Source organism: Gordionus sp. m RMFG-2023, chromosome 5 (assembly GCF_954871325.1).
Source record: "Gordionus sp. m RMFG-2023 chromosome 5, tfGorSpeb1-WG-v2, whole genome shotgun sequence".
Classification (NCBI taxonomy): Eukaryota; Metazoa; Nematomorpha; class Gordioida; order Chordodea; family Parachordodidae; genus Gordionus; species Gordionus sp. m RMFG-2023.
The window spans coordinates 4,124,705-4,142,522 of NC_088779.1; the positions used below are offsets into that span (position 1 = coordinate 4,124,705).

The window sequence follows — 17,818 nt, forward strand, 5'->3', positions numbered from 1 at the left end:
GGTATGAGAAGAACCAAACAGAGGTTTTTTTAAAATTAACTCCAATATTTTATCGCCTATTTTTATTTATATGTGATTACAAACGTATAATTAAGATATCGTCTAATTTTTCTTTGTCCAATCTTTTTTTTCCTCTGCGTGGATGGAATACTATACTAAAAAAAAGGCTCTCAGCCGGCATCTATGTTAGTTGTGATAGGCATGATGGCTACTATTACTAATAGATAGTGTTGTTAAACTACCTATCTTTAGTCAACTATAAAACAGCGTAGACATATCTTTACCCAGAAATCTTCTAATCAATCTTCAAGTTGAGACTCAACTTAGAAGCTATATTCAATTTTTTAGTCTAAAAGCTTTACTAAGACACAATAGAGATGGTCAGGTAATTTAACAACACTACTAATAGATCGAATTCGGGTTTCTATAATTTTATCTTACCTTCTCAGTATGCAAGAATATCAGTGTTATTTTATTAATCCTCTATACCGTTAAATTTATAATAGTACCTTTACTATTTATTACTAAATTAGGATTCTGATTTTTGTTTTCCGTATTTAATCAATTACATCTTTGAAATTTCTTCTTTACAATTTTGTTAGTGTTGTTAAAAACTAGCCGAATCGGGAAGATGTTTTTTTAAAACGGTCCAATCATGATTTTAGCCAAAAAAAAAAATAGTATTAGGCGAAACCTGGAAATATTTTGCTCGTAGATTGCAAAAAGGTTTTATTTGGTCTCTATTTGCTCAAATCTCGAAATCGCACACCCGAAAATTTCAATTTGGAGGATGCATGTTTTCATTAATAGATAAATTGGTTAACAGCTTTAAAAGGCCGAGCCGAGTTATCGATAACTTTTATGGCTCGATTGTAAGGTCATTTCTTATATAACAAAACTAACTATTTTGCAATTTCAGCGATTTTTTTGGAAAAAGACATTTTATCGTTAATCATTGGAATTAGGTAACTTGAAATAAATATCCGGAGAAAATGATCCATGTGCTCCAGGGCTTCCTGAAATTTGGATGGCGATTATGAATAGGCGATCTTTTGATCCAATTCTTTAATAATTCGCTATCTCATTCGTATATGTAAATGTTAGGATTACAAAATTTTATTTAAAAATAAAAATATCTTAAGAATTTTCCCAAATTATTTAACATGATTTCTTTAATAAAATTAAATTTGTTAGGTATGTATGTATTATATGTGTTTGTCGTTTTTAAGTGACATGCGAAGTTTTTTGTATTCGATATTTTTGGAGTGACATGATGCCGATAAGAGACCCTCTATCATTCAGATAAAATATAAGCTTTGATAATGTTCCCTAAACCGAATTAATTAATTTCCCCACATTTTCATCCCAGTAATCGTTATTGACAAAGACTATGTCGTTAGCCAAGTTATCTGGGTTGGTAACGGTGTCGACAGCAAGAAAACCTTGTTTAAGCATGAATTGTTCGAGTTCCAATTTTCCTCCGGGTACGTGGAAGAATTCGACTGTCATTATCTTTTATTTAATCGATTTGAAATAAATTATTATATAAATTTTGTTTGCTATAAAAACAAAAATTACCAAAGGAAGGGAAAAAAATTTTCAAGTAAGATATGGGCCAGCCGAAAAGAGAATGGGGAAGAATAAATAAAATCCAGAACTAGTTGAGGCGAATAAAATTAAAATGTACATTTCTGATAATATATCGAAAAGTTACAAATAATCTCAAATTTTAATTTATAAAAAAAATAATATATATTAATATGATTTTTAAAAAAAGTAACAAATATAAAAAAAAATTGATAACTTTATATTCTCTCTAATTGCAAGTGCAACTTCCGTCCAAAAGGACAGTTTGTGTATCACTTTCACTCTCATAAAATAAAATGCAAAAATTTGAACCTATGGAAATCTTATTCCTTATGAAAGAGGGAGGGAAGGAAGATAAGAAAGAAATAAAGAAAGAAAGAAAGAAAGAAAGAAAGAAAGAAAGAAAGAAAGAAAGAAAGAAAGAAAGAAAGGAGTATAAGTTGTACGTTAAAAACTGTGTGTATTCTCCGCCTTTTTCTACACCACTTACATTACTTAGACAGCACTCGAATCAGTAAGCCGAGTAGAATTCGCATTCAAGGACGAATCATTAATTTTAATCAATTAATTACAAATCCTTACTTTTATGGATATCTTGTCGAATGGTATGGTCTTCAAAACTTCTAGTTCGGCTCCTTCAACGTCCAAGGAAAAATAATCCACCTGGATTTTATCATCTCGCACATAATTAGAAAGATTCACACTTTTAATAAAAATAAAATTAATATAGTTATAAATATATAGTTATAAAACGATGTCAATCTAAACCGTTGATTCATTTATTAAAAGTTTCTTTTTAAATTGCATTTTAAACGAAAAAATCGCCCAGTAAATTAGTATTGTTCAGCGTGCCCATGTTTTTAAGCAAAAATATTCCAATATCAACCTTTCAAGTTGAGACTCAACTTAGAGACTTAATTCAATTTTTTAGGGGGCTAAAAACTTGACCAAGCCACAAATTGGAGACGGTCAAGGTTAGGTTAATGTAATTGAATATTACTTTATTTTTTGATCGTATACACTCATGATAGGTTTGAGAGTATAGGCGTGACATACGATAATATTATTATTTTTAAAAAAATATTAACAGCTGGTTCAATTTTAAAGGTCATTTTGGTATTAATTTGAATTTGCTTTGCCATTCTAAAACACCTATACTATAAATCCTTCAAACATCTTGCTCCTTGAATTTACATTATTCGTTTACGAGTACAAACCATCGTTATTATATACCCGGATATAAGTGCAAATTTTATATTGAGTTACCAAATTTTAAGGTTTCGGCAAAAGTCTTATCCAAGTGTAATGTTAAAAATATCAATCTTATATAAGCTCCACACCCCGTGTCCCTATCTTAAAATGAACACATCCCCCTCTCCCCACACACAAGTGGCACAATTATATTTTTACAAGATATAAGCTAAAAATCATCATAGCCAAAAATTCGTTTTTAGCAAAGATCTCATGATCCCATTATTTTGCGTGAAGTTTTCTTTTTCTACCTTTAAATTTATAAAAAAATTTTATAAAAAAATAAAATGTTCTTCATGCGGTTATCGATTAAATTTTTACAGTGATAAATCATTATCATCATCAGTTTTGGGAAATGTAACTAAACTTAAAGTATGGATTTAAGAAACTCTTGCTGCAATAAACAAAGGACAGACTAAATACATTCAAAAATGAGTTACCAAATTAATAAGCTCTATGGACTTCGAAGTCAATTTTCATTTAAAAAATTTAAATCGCAAAAAACAAAATAAAAACTAGATTTTCGGTTTTACATCCTTTTTACTATAATCATCTACCATTCATTTTCTAAGGGTGGTAAGCAAAATAAATATTTTTTTTCTCTTGGTAAACTCCTTCAATATCTCTCTCCACTTTATGTTCTTCTTACTATCTCTTTTATCCAATTTATACTTCTTCGTATTGGCTCTAACTTTATGATGGCCCCATTGAAGTTTTGGCCTTCCTCTTTTAATTTTGCCCATCACTTCCAAACTTTCAACCTTATTTCCTATGTAGTTCATAGGGCTTTCTCATTGTGTGCCCATACTACCTAAGTCTGTTTACCATTATCTTAGTCTTAATGGGCACTACCTTTAAACTTCCTAATATACTTGTACTTCGCACCTTATCCTTTCTTGTACCCTAGCAATCATCCTCAGCATTCTCATCTCCATAGTTTGTAGACTTCTCTCGTCTGATTATTTGGTTGGACATGAGTTGGCCAACCAAAGAATCAGACGAGAAATGTTTATGTTTGATACAATAAAAGTAAAAACTGACTAATAAATTAAAGGAAATTTCAAGGGATTCCCATTAGAGTAAACTGATAATGTTATATTATAATAAATTATTAAAAGATTTTTTCCTTCTTCTTTATATACTTTTCCACAATAGCTAGAAGGGTCGAATAGAGCGAAAAACACGGTAACTTTTTGGACGTATGCTTGTGAATCATATTCCGACTTTCATGAAATTTACTACCATAAGATTTGATTTGGCCCAAATTAAAATCTTGTACGAATTCAATCTGCGCCCAAAAAATAAAAATTTTTTCCATTAAAAAAATATATAAAAATTATATCCGCCCCAACTAAAAAAAAAATTTACAGACACGGGCAAACTAATTTGCCAGTTAGCTATATATCCTCTTTTTTTTCATTCCTAGAAGAAGTAATATAATTAAAAAATATTATAAAATAATCACATGTATACTGTTGTTAAAAAAGCGAAAACCCGCTAACTCAATATTATATCCAGAAAAATATAACGTAAGTCTGAAGATTCTGCAGAAGAAACAAAGCTCTAGACTCATATTATGGAAATCTCGAGGCTTAGGCAACATCTGTCTGGCTAAATTATTGGGTGAGCCGTTTTTAAAAAAATAGGCTCAAAACGAGCCCTTTAACAACACTAATCACATGTTTTTCCTTGGGAATGGATAAATTGCAACTTTAAAATTTTTTTAAAAAAAAAATATAAGTGCAAAAATCAAAGCTTTTTACATATCAGATACTAGTCCGATTTTAAATTTAAGATTTTAGCCAAAATTATCATTAAGCAAGCAATTTTGTAGGTGTCCAAGCCTTTCTGCAAACTATGAATAAAATCTTAAGGTTTGCATAATTGGTTAAAATAATTGAGCTATCCATTTTTTTCGAAAAAATTGAGACATTTATAACGACACTTAATCAGAACCGAAAAAATTAAATATTAATATATAATTATTCTTGTTTAATGGGGGAACATGCATTTGTAAATAAATCTTTTCAATTATTTATATATTTTAATTTTGGGTGTGGGTAATAAATATCTAATTGAGTTATGAAATAAAAGGAAAACAATGTATTGTAACGGATCAAAAAAAATAATAACAGCGTTACAATTTTTTTTAGTATACGTTACTATTTTTTTATAGAGCAAAATGTAACGACGTTGTTTTTTGTCGAATAACATGGACACCTTGTAATCTCTAATATTGGCTTGCAAAAGAAAAATACGATTAGATTTTGAATAGGGGCCAATTGGCCACAGTTTTTATAAAATTGGTAAAGTGAGCAAACATCTGTTTAGTTAGTTTGCAAACTAACTGAGTTTGCCTATAGGTTAGTTCGCACATTAATTTGTAGATAACATAAATTTTTAAAAAAGCATCTTCGGGCCATAAGGATAAAATAAGATGTCTTTAGATGATCATATATAAATAATTTAACTAATTGACCATTCGCGGGTTAGCTCGGGTGGGGCAAAGAATCGAGTTGACCGAAAAGGATTTTCTATGCTTTTGCAGCAATTTTTCGAAATTCAAGGGATCCGCTTCAATCAGCAGGCCGGTCCAGCCCAACTCTTTCTCGAAAAATAGGGTGTTGGACCGAGTTTCACCGTCTAGAGCTCCGCTTTCTATGAAAAAGCCCGATTCATTATTGGCGATTTTACCTTACAAAAATTAATAAACAGAAAAATTAAGAATGCAGTCATTGTTTCCGGTTTCCGGTATTTAAGTTATAACCGGTTCCGAGAGTTTCTGATTTTTAGTTCCGGTTTCAAACTCCGCCATATTAACCTATGGAAAAAAAAGAATGGAAAAATTTCGGCATTTAAATTTACAGGAAGCGGAAACGATTTAAAAAATTTCTAAGAATTTTCGTCAAAATTTTTTTAAAATAAAAAAATGGCTAAATCAAATATTTTAGCCTCAAAAAAGGGGCCAAAACCTTTCTGCCATCTATTGTTAAAATTTTTGAGATTTAGATTAATATTGTTTTGACCAAAAAAATCACACTTATATTCTATACGATTCGTTTTGGGTGTTGTTTTTTTTTATTTTGGTATTTAGATTTACTTGAAAATGTTCTTGAAAAAGGGGGGGGGGAACAGCTGATAAATTTGGAACCGAATCAATTATAAAAACCGGAAAGAGAATTTTAAATAAAATATTTAGGAACAGGAACCACCATTATTAAACAGATATTCAAGACCGTACCTCGCCTCCCCCCCCTCTCCCACCACTTTTAAAACGTTCAAAAAATTTAGAGATGGGAGAGGGTATTTGGGCGGATTTTCTTATATTATGTTCCTTATGGAGTAATAATAATGTTGTATATTAACGATATCGACACAAACAATAAGTGTATATTGCCAAAAACAATAATTAAATGTGTATTTAAAATTTTAGATAAAGATTTGTGTTCCTAATTGAGACGTATTATAAAAAATATGATAACGAAATTATTATCCCATCATGATACCCTAAGGGTGCCGAATTTTATTGATGTTAAATAATATTATATTTATTTTATTTTATTTTAATTTAATTTTATAATAATATAATATCTAAATTTATGATAAAAATTTATCTGGACGAAGTAAGAAAAAAAAAAAAGGTTAAAGGAAAATTGATTTTAGAAAAAAAAATTCAATTAAGCGGGGTTTTAGCCAGCCCGCCCACGCCTGACTATCTAATTGAGCAGGCCGGCGCGCGGGCTAAAAAATTTATAACTTTTATTTGTTATATCATTTATTTACGTAAACATTTTTAAAAAAAATATGATCCCCAAAATTTTAAACATTTTAACATATCAAAGTATCGATAATTGGAAGAAATTAATTAGGTAAAAAAAAATATATATCAAAAGTATGTTGAATTTGATTTTCATGGATGAATATGATATCAACGTGGATGAAAATCTCGATTTTACCCATTTCCCCAAAAAATGAAAAGGAGAATTCAAATAAAAGATTATTAAATTATAAATGCAAAATGTTTGAAATAGATAGCATCCACGTCAAAATTTAAACAACAACAGATAGGAAGATGTGGCTTTTTTCAAAGGTGAGCATTAACAAAAATATTAAAATATTGTAACGAGTTTTCATATAATTCAGAAAGTTTTTAGGGCTACTGAGTTTAGTTTAAGTTTAACAATTTATAAACAGTTTTTATTTATTGGTTTCACTTTTTATTTAAATATTTTATTTGAGTAATGGTTACTTCAAACGGATATCCTAATTTGATAGAAACTTACGAGAAAATTTTTTTTTTATCAAAGATATATCAAGATTAGATAGATAAATATGGCAAGATAAATATTAGCAATTCCAGCAAACGGTGCTTCTTCTTGAACGAGGAAAATATCATCGCTGTAAGATTTTTTAGTATCAACAAATATTAATTTTTATATTATTACATAAATATTTTTAACAGATCAAATATTAATTTTTTATATTGTTACATATTTTTATCAGATCAAATAAAATAAAATAAAATTTCTCATCCTTAAATTTAAATTGAATATATATATTTTTTAAATTAATATAGCAATTTCCGTGGTGTAGCTATTGAAACTGAAATTAATTTTTATATTAGATGCTTAAAACAAATTGAAAAAAAAAAAATTCGCTTATTTAAATTTTATATGCTCGGAATGTGTTAAAAAAAAAATTTTTTTATAAATAGTGGTTGGGGGGGGGGGGTAAAAATTTTGGGCTAAAGGGCAGGAGGGTGGGTATATTTATTTAAAACCTATGGGTGAATTTGGCGGGAGGGGTGGGCTAAAAACCAGCTAATTGCCATAAGTCTAGCTAGACCTCGCTAGCAATTATTAAAAATTACCACTCACTTTACGATTAATTAAATAATTTTCCCAAATTTATTCCAATAAGTATATGATGATAATTTCGAATCGAATAATTTAATATTACATCTTAGGTTTTTAACCAGAGTTGGCAAGTCGGTCAATTGACCGGTCCAATTAACTCAGTTGACCGGTCAATTGACAGAAGAAGTAATTGACCTGGTCAAATACGGTCAAAAAAATTATTTGTTTTTTTTCTTTTTTTCTTTCTTTCTTAAATACATCTTACTAGTATAGATGAAGAACGTGATATAATAAAATAATCGGGGATTTTATAAGTTGCGATGATCAAAATATTTTAAGTGATATCATAAATTTCAAAAAAGCGGCGTTTAATAACAAATTAGGTGTAAACGTTAACGTCCAGGTTCTCAAGTTAATGGAATGGGCTTTGCTAACCCATGCTTATTTAGAAGTGACATTTTACTAACAATTCCTAGGTTCTATTTATTCCTTCAGAAAAGAAATTGATGGATTTGGATGGCTAATATTCTTACCAAAATAGTGAAAAACAAGATTCTGCCACTGAGAGCGAAACATATGTTATTTGAATGACAATGAAACTTAAAAAAAAACTATATATTATAAAATTAATTTTAATAGATTTATTTTTACTATTTATCTATTTATATATAAAATAAAAGTCAATATTGTAAAACATTTGTATTTGAATTTAACCTTTGATCGATTCAAATTAAACAATCCTATTTTTACATTCTCCTTAATAAGATTTTCAGTACATGCTGTCACAATCCAATCTCAAAATAATCTTGCAAATAAATTCACCCAAATCTTCGAAATAACTTTTTCTTTTTTTTTAAATTTAGAAAGGATCTTCTATATTATTTATATAGGCATGAATAATATGCAATTGCATTATCTCATGAGGTTCCGATACTTTTTTTTTTACTATGTTCCAATTGCCTATATTTTTTTTATATTTAATCATACACGCATAATAAGAGCGGTAGAACTGGAAACTGAAACCGGTCCAAATCTTGAGATCGGTTAACTGTAACCCCTTTTCAAAATTCCTTGGAAAACCAAAACAGTAAAAAAAATCATTTTTTTTAACCAAATATTTGCGTGATTTTCATATTATTAGTATTATTATTATACACTATGGGAAATTATATCGATTTTATTTATTGGCGAAAGATATCTTTTTTATTAACGTAAAAAAATTTAGCCATTTTAAATATAGTAGTCAATAAATATAGTATATAAAGCGATAAAATTAGATTTTTAATCAAAAATAATTGTAATTAATTAATTATTTTATTTATTTTTCTTTTTACCTAATTTTTCCATTTGCTTATAATATCGATAAACTACTTCACTTTGCCCCATCGAAAAATCTTTCTTAGAATTATCGCTAAGATTATAATACGGATGGGTTGATGGCTTTCATAATCATACAAATTTAAAACATATATTATATTAAAATGTGTAAAGAAATTTTTGTAATCCTATCAGAAACCTTCATCGGTCTTAATTTTTTGACCTAGCCCGGCCCAGGCCCGATGAAAATTAGCAATATTTAAATATATTTAGGCAATCATTTTGTTTACAATAACTGAAATTTATTATTATTGGAAGAAAAAAAACAAACAATATTTCATTTAAATTAGCAACTGTTTTAACTATTATAAATTTAAATTTAATAATTTTAGGCCCAAGCCCAGCCCAAGGGCCGGCCAGGTATGGGCATGCGGGCCACGGGCTGGCCCGGCTCATGATGGTCTCTGAATCCTACAAGATAAAATTTTTTAATAAAACCTGGACAATAAATTTTTCTTTGATAAATTTGATTACGATCGGATCATCTTCGGATAAATTTCTATCGAATATATAGTTATAATTAACGAGGTCCATTGCTAAATTGCTATTGGTGGGAAGAAAATACAAATTTTTTATTCCGATATTTCTCAATAATATAACGAATAAGAATAGGATGATGATTATCGAGAGTAATAATATTATTTTTTTTGATCTCAACATTTTTTATTTTATTTTATTTTTTTTTTTTTGAAAACGAAATTATTTGAATTTTTAAAATATAATACGGATAGAAGAAACATTCATAGTTAAAATGTTTACTAAAATATGTATAATAATCATTTATTATTACCTTTTTAAAAAATTGTTGATTATTTTTATTTTTTATTGCTTAAATTTTAGAATTCGAAAAAATTTCCATCTCTCCTCAAACAAATTTTAAATCAATATATAAAATATCGTTTAGTTGTAATACTTTTATTTGTTCAAATATATTTATTGGCAAACATTTATTATCATTTTTTTTTTAAAAATAAATATTAAAACGATAGGGTTCTTGTTTCGGGCGATTTCCGTAACGGTTTTAAGAAAGATCTAGATTTTATCTTAATTTATTATTCAAAATTAAAAGGTAATTATACAAACAAAGATTATTTAAAAAAATTTTTCAAAAAAATTGGATGCAAAATATGAATGAATGATTTTTTATAATTGTTTATTTTATTTTTTTTGAATCTCTGAATGTTTCTTCAAAATCCATTTAAGCATCGTTCATGGTAAGCCTAAAATATTTGTCGCTTAAGCGACGCGTAATAATACAAGATGGAGAATGTTAAATTATACAGCTACGCTATTTGTATAGCGATAAATTACCTATCGCTTGAATGACAGTTTGGTATTTCACTGAGGGCGAAAAAATCTCTTATTTCATGGGAAATTTATTATAGCACGCTAAAAGTGTAAACACTCAAAATTCTTGTGCAATTTTTCAGCTTTTGAACTCCTTAATTTTTTTAAATTCTAATTATTAGTTCGTTTTGAGCCGATTATTAAAAAACGGCTCACTCAGTATTTCATCCAGAAAAATTAGAATACTAAGCTGGCCTGAAGATTTTGCTCATAGAGGGAACCAAGGTGTGGACATATATTAACGAAATTCTCGAGGGCTAAGGCAATATTTTTCTAGCTAAAATATTGAGTTAACCATTTTTAAAAAAAATCGGCTCAAAACGCGCCGTTTAACAACACTACTAATTATTTACCGATTACATCATATTATCCCGGGCTTGCGAGATAGGATGCTGAAAGGAAAAGATGTAATATATATATTTTTATAAAAAAAAATTGCCAACTATTTTAAAACAATAAATTTGTTCAATATTAATTATTAATTTTAAAATAGATTTAAAAAACTTAAAAATTGAAGAAAAAAAAATAAAATATCAAAATAATTAGTGTAGTTTAAAAAGTCCGATTTGGGATCGTTTTTTAAAAAAAACAGCCGAATTAAAATTATAACCAAAATAGTATTATGTTGAACCTGGAGAAGATTTTGTTTATAGATGGTAGAAAGGTTTGGACCATCTATTTGACAAATCTCGAGGCTGAAATATAATTATTATATTGCGCTAAAATCTTACCCGAATCTAGCTTTTCAACAACCCTACCAAAATTTCCTACCATATTCTGCTGCCAAATAACGATTCGAAAATTGTGAAAACGAATTAATATTTATTTATTTTTTTATAAAGTAGTAACCTTAACAATCATATGGACAAAATTGATAAAATTTAGGGTCTATCTATTATTCGGAAGGAACGAAAATCGATGTGGTTTAACCCAAACCAGTGTTATTAAAAGAGCTCGTTTTGAGCCGATTTTTTTAAAATAGTTAACACAATATTTTAACCAGAAAAATATTGATTTCGATAATATATGTCTAGACCTATGTCTATTAGCAAAATCTTCAGGCTTGCGTAGTATTTTCCTGGATAAAATAAATAATGAGTTTGCCGTTTAACAACACTAACCCAAAACCTTTGGATAAGATTTCCATTAAAAATATACTTTTTTTTTTAAAAAAAAAATTGGCTCGGATTTTTTTAAGGTTTTTTTTACTCCATTTTACGCTGTTTTTATACCCTGGTTTATGGTATTTATTAAATTATGAAAATATATTAATTTTCTTAATCTTTGTAAAAAAAAATTATTTAAAATCAGATATTATTTTATACTCTTTATTTATAGTTTCCCATTCAAATTTCTCTTAAACTCAATCTTATTAAAAGGATTTTTTTTTAAAAAATAAAATGAATATAAGTTATTTACGTATATATTTGAGCAAATAAGATGTAATATTGACTCTGGTATAATTTAGGAATATACGCCCAAGGCCAGTTTTTTTTGTGCATTTGATCTGTTTCTCACCCTTTTTCATCAACCGAGTTTATAATATACACATTTTATTTTTTCGCAAATGTTACAGTTACATTTTGTATCTATAATCATTACATTTGCAACCTATAAAAGTTTAGAAAAAAAAATAATATATAAAATTTACTGATCAAAAATTTTTTATAAGAAAAATAGGCCATACTGGCAATGACATAATACCTAGACTTGACGATGCATTCATTTAAAAGTGTACATCAATGAAAACAGCTGAGGACGCCATATTTGATAACCCATATCAATATTAAAAAAATTTTAAACGAGAGGGCCAATTTATTCCGATGTCTGACCCAAATTTTATTTAAAGAATTGCCTGATCATCGAGATAATAAGAAAAGAAAACAAGTTATTAATTTAATAGTAGTTTTTATAACATGAGAATAATTACCATATGGGTTACCAAAATATCGGGTGCAACTTGCATTCAACGAACGCTAAAATTTGAAATTTATAATATTTTTTTTAAAATATATTTTCAAATTTTGAAAAAGATCAGGTCAAAATCAAAAGAACGATCTATCTAGAAAAGGATCTCTTCCCTTCTCAGAGGAATTTTTCTAAAAATTTGTATCGCGATTCAGAATCGTCGATCCTTTGATCCGATACTTTAACAATTCCATTTCTGATTCATATACAATATATATACGTTAGGAAAATAAAATAAATCATGATCTATGGTCACATACTAAAATTTAAATCTTTTTGAAAAATTAAAAAAAACATATAAGAATTTTCCTAAATTATTCAGATTTTTTTTTTATTAAATCAAATCGTTATGCGTTTGTTTGTATACATGCACTTATTATTATAATAAATATAGAGAGAGTTTTAATTTAAATCTATTGAAGTGACTTGATATGATAAACATACGAGCTAAGCTTTCAATGGTGTTATTGATGTAAAAATTATTTTTATTAAATATAATTATCTGAATTTTATTATTATTTTATTTATTTTTTTATGTTTATAAATAATTTTAGTCAAGATATTTTAAAAATAATTTTTTTCTAAAATATTTTCTTTCTTTCTTTTTCTTTCTTTCTTTCTTTCTTTCTTTCTTTTTTTTTTTTTTTTTATAATCAAAAAGGTAAAAAGTATGAAATGTTTATAAATTGTAAATAATATTAAATGACAATTATATGAAATTATTATTTGATAGCACTGTAAATTTTAGTGTTCAAAGCAGAGTTGTTAAAGTAGCGCGCTAAATTTTTTGGTAGCTATAGCTAATAACGGCTGCTTTTTTTGTAATTATTTAATTTTTTAGCGCGCTACTTTTTTTGAAAGTAGCTAAGTAGCCGCTATTTTTAAAAAATATAATGAAGGTAAGTGTAAACATGAATTAAATATAATATCATAATTAATTATAATTTTTATGATTTATTATTTAATTTTGAAATTAAAATATAATTTCAATTTGTAATTTTTATTTTCATTTGTATTATAAACCTTATCATCGCCTATGGATATCCAAATCGTTGAAAGTGATTCAGACGATGATATTAATGAAATGGAAGATACCAGGGAAGAAAATGTTATTAGCTATAATACAAATTTCATTCACTAGATTTGAAAATTTTTTAAAATAAATATATAACCAAAACTGGTTTCAAATTTATTTGTTTAAAATGTAAAAAAAATATTTCCTCAAATCAATCCAGTAGCTATAGCAACACCCTGAAGAAACACATAAAGGTAAATTGTCATTTTTACATTCTAATAATATTTATTTTATAAGACTGTTCATGAGTTTTAAGGAAATGGAGGAACATCTAAATAATTTTGGTATAGGCGACTCTACATCCAAAAAGACTCATTCAATTCAAACCAAATTAATTAATAATGCAAATGACAATATTTCTCAGAAATTGGCTGATAAAGTTGTTATTGATTTTATAATTTATACAGTTCAGCCAATGTCCTTAGTTGATAATCCATCATTTACCATGATGATTAAAACTTTATCCCCCTGGTACAACAATTTTATGCCGCCAGTCACTAATGATAAAGATAGCAAATAACTTTAAAATGATGAAAGATGCTCTAATAGTAGAGATATTATATATATGCACCACGGGAGATAGTTGAACATACAGAAGGTAAAAACTTATTTATATTTATAAATTGATCTGATTAAATATTTTTGAGCTAATTTGGGAATCACAGGCCATTGGCTAGATCTAGGACTTTAAAAAGAAGATCTGTGGCATTAGCCCTCTAAATGATAATAGGATGCTAGACATACGATGTACTTGCAAATAAAATTATTGAAATCTATCTTATAAGAAAAATATGCATATAAGATTAAATACGCCCTTATATTAAAAATATGAAGATTAAATACACCCTTACCCTCAAGTGCTAGTGTCGAGAGATTTAATAAGGCATAACTTATACTTTCTGATAGTCGCTATAGACTTGGGGATGATAATATTGAAATGATTTGATTATTAAAATGCAAGAAAATACCATAAATAAATTTTTTTTATAATTAAAACTAACTATATTTTAATATTTATAAATAAATGTTGATTTTTATATATTTCTATACAATAACATTATAAGCAAAAAATAAAAAATTTGTTTGTAAATTTTTTTTATAAGCCACTTTTTTTAACAAATAGCGATAGCGGTAGCACGCAACTTTTAAAGTAACGTTTAACAACTCTGGTTTAAAGTTAGTATAATAAATAGTGAGATCGAATATGTAATAATTAAGAAAATAAAAACAGTTTTTATAATATTTTTTTTGATTTTATATTATAAGTTTTTTTCTACTTTATAAATCTGATATATTTTAATAAATTAAAAATTGCTACCCTCAATTCTTGATCTTAATAATTATTAATTAAATTTGGGAGTGGGGTATAACTTTCCTCTCTCATTCAAAACTTCGAATTTTAGTTTCACACAATCATATAATATAAATCGAATTTTTAGGTGGGGGTTTATCGAATAAATTTTTAAGATGAAGCGCTGTTTTATTCATTAAATCGAAATAACAGTATTTAAATAACGGAGTTTTAAAATCGGAGATATAGTATTAAAATTGCGTTAATTTCTTTTTGATTTTTTTTCTTTAAATATGAAAGTATAACAAGTATGTTCTCTTCCTGACGGTATAAATTGATTATTAAAACAAAACTCATAAGTTGATTCATCATTTTGAATCCTACTTTAAAAAAAAAGTTGCACGGAAGGAATCATATTAGCACCAATGTTTTTTTCGGGAAATGTGTTATTTTTTTTAACACCTTTTTTTGAGCGCGTTTTTTTAAAATTTAAAAATCTGATTTTAACGGAAATGTGTGCCTCCATGTTTGGAATACCTCTCTTATGTAATGTAGACAATTTTGTTGTTCATCTTTGAGCCATTTGTAATTTATATAAAAAAAAATATATGAAAAATCTAACATAAATTTTTATTAAGTTTAAAAGTTCATAGCAAATTTGTCTGAAATTCACAGGGTAAGTATTCCAAACGTGACGGCATACATTTCCGGATCAGATTTGACAATTTTTTTTAAAAAAACGCGCTTAAAAAAATAATTTAAATTTTAAAAAAAATTAACGTTGCTATAAAAAAACACATTGACGCCTAACATACCTGGGATTGAGTGGGAATTTTATTGATTTGAAGATTGGGTTTCAAAATATGCGGCCCGGCCCGGGTATAATGCAGGTCTCTGATATATATGTATGTATTAGCATGGATAAACGAAAAGCTCATATAGATTTTATCTTAAAATATACAAAGATTGATATTTTTTTTATATTAGTCAATTTTTATTATATATACAAAAAATTTATGATCAAAATATATTATTGTTTATATTATTTTTATATTTGCCATGCCAGATAAGATATATATAATGCCCAAAATTATATTAAAAAAAAAAAAATTGACAAATATTTATATCAAAGACGCAGAGGTACCAATTACGCAGTCCGGCTCGGGTTTTATATTTTCGGGCCCTGCCAGGATAATTATAAAATATATTATATATATTTTCTATTTTTATAGCCAATGTGGGCGACTTAAAATATTTAGTTTTAAAATATACAGCCCGGTACGGGTATATTAAATATATATAAAATTACGATCTGACCCTTGTGCCCCAGATCGGGTCGAGCCTGCATGTCTCCGATATTTATTAAAATTATGCTTGGCCTGATTTGTGTGGAATTCATACCGGTTCTATTTTTCATTCATTCTTTCTTCTCTTCTCTTCTCTTCTCTTCTCTTCTCTTCTCTTCTCTTCTCTTCTCTTCTCTTCTCTTCTCTTCTCTTCTCTTCTCTTCTCTTCTCTTCTCTTCTCTTCTCTTCTCTTCTCTTCTCTTCTCTTCTCTTCTCTTCTCTTCTCTTCTCTTCTCTTCTCTTCTCTTCTACCCGAGGATTTTAAATCTAAAATTGAAATGCTATAAGAAAAATAATATATGAAGCAAATTTTCCAAAATGTTTAAACGTATTTTTATTCTTTACATACATTTCTCTACGTTAGAAATTAATATTTAAGAAAAAAATCTTTTAATTTTAAAACTTTAAGAATTATGTAAAACACCCGGGGTGCCTATTATCCTTTCACGTTGCATGTCATAGCTTCTTTATTTTTAGATTTTGAAAAAAAAAATTGAGAAAATGTTAATTCTAAATAAATAAATGATAATAAATTTGTCGAATATGTTAAATTCACGAGGTTCATCTATATTATATATATATCACCAAGAATAACTTGTTGTCACTTTGTCATATAATTTACAAAAAATAAGTCAATTATCTTCATTCGAATGTTCTTAAAAATTTAGTTTTTTTTTAAATTCAGAATAATCCCTGTTTAAAAATGGCTAATACTTAACCCGCCTAAATCTGCCCAAAGTTTTCATTGGTATTTTAAAATTTTATTTTGATAATATTGATATTGTATAATTTTTAAAAAATGATAAAACACTGAAATATTAAAACAACTATATAAAAATATGTAATTTATCATTCAGAATCGATATTTAGTTCGAGTAACAATAATCATTTTGTAAAAAATATAAAAAAAATTAAAAAGTAATGACGCGTTAGAATTTAAATTTGCATTTATAATTTCTCATGAGCAAATCATATGTGCATGACATTTTAGACCTACTTAGGCACCTTATTAAAATACGTATCTGACTTAAATTTCAAATCATAAAGTTTTATTAGTTTTAAAATTATTTGAGAAGAAATTACCTGCCCCGGGATAACTATCCCCGGTCTCCCCTTACTCACAACACTGGAAATTTAAGATAATTTTGCAGGTTACTTTTGATTACTTTTTTTTAAATATTAATAATACTTGTTGATTACATATCTCGTTTATACTTTCTATTATAGTGAACAATAAATTGAAATATTGATATAAAGAGGAAACTGAAATGCAAAAAAATAACAAATATTTTTTGAAATAATGATAGAATTAAATGCTCGTTTATACTAATATTCTGGAAACATGATAATATTTACTTATTTATTTTTAATGTAGGAATCTTTTCACTTCAGGCGTATACGCAGAAGTGTGGGCGTGAGAGTGTAGGGGAACCTATCTAAGCCAAACAATTAAGATGTCGGCTAAAAATATTTATCAATTATCCTATCGTATACATATATTTCGATTTTATATTCACTGCAGAAATAAATACACTATTTATTTATTCTATTGAATTAAATTTAGGATTTTTATATAAAAAAAACCACAAATCATTTAAAACTTGTTCTTTGCAAAAACTAATATTAAACATTTCATAAAAAAGACTATGATTTGTTTTAGGTTTATGAGAATCACTGAAATGAAAATATTTTAGTGGAAAGTAAAATCAGGGCAAATGTA

The 17,818-nt window shown here is 27.1% G+C and overlaps 1 protein-coding gene across 1 annotated transcript; it reads right to left on the bottom strand.

Moving 5' to 3' along the window:
• Positions 1-1,205: 1,205 nt before the first annotated feature.
• Positions 1,206-9,743, bottom strand: LOC135929866 (uncharacterized). Its single transcript, XM_065466600.1, has 6 exons — positions 9,510-9,743; positions 9,029-9,134; positions 5,318-5,532; positions 3,981-4,126; positions 2,170-2,290; positions 1,206-1,512 (listed from the first exon to the last, which is right to left on the bottom strand). The coding sequence occupies exons 1-6, from the start codon at positions 9,729-9,731 to the stop codon at positions 1,330-1,332; spliced, it is 993 nt and encodes a 330-aa protein (XP_065322672.1). The 5' UTR covers positions 9,732-9,743; the 3' UTR covers positions 1,206-1,329.
• Between the last annotated feature and the right edge of the window lie 8,075 nt (positions 9,744-17,818).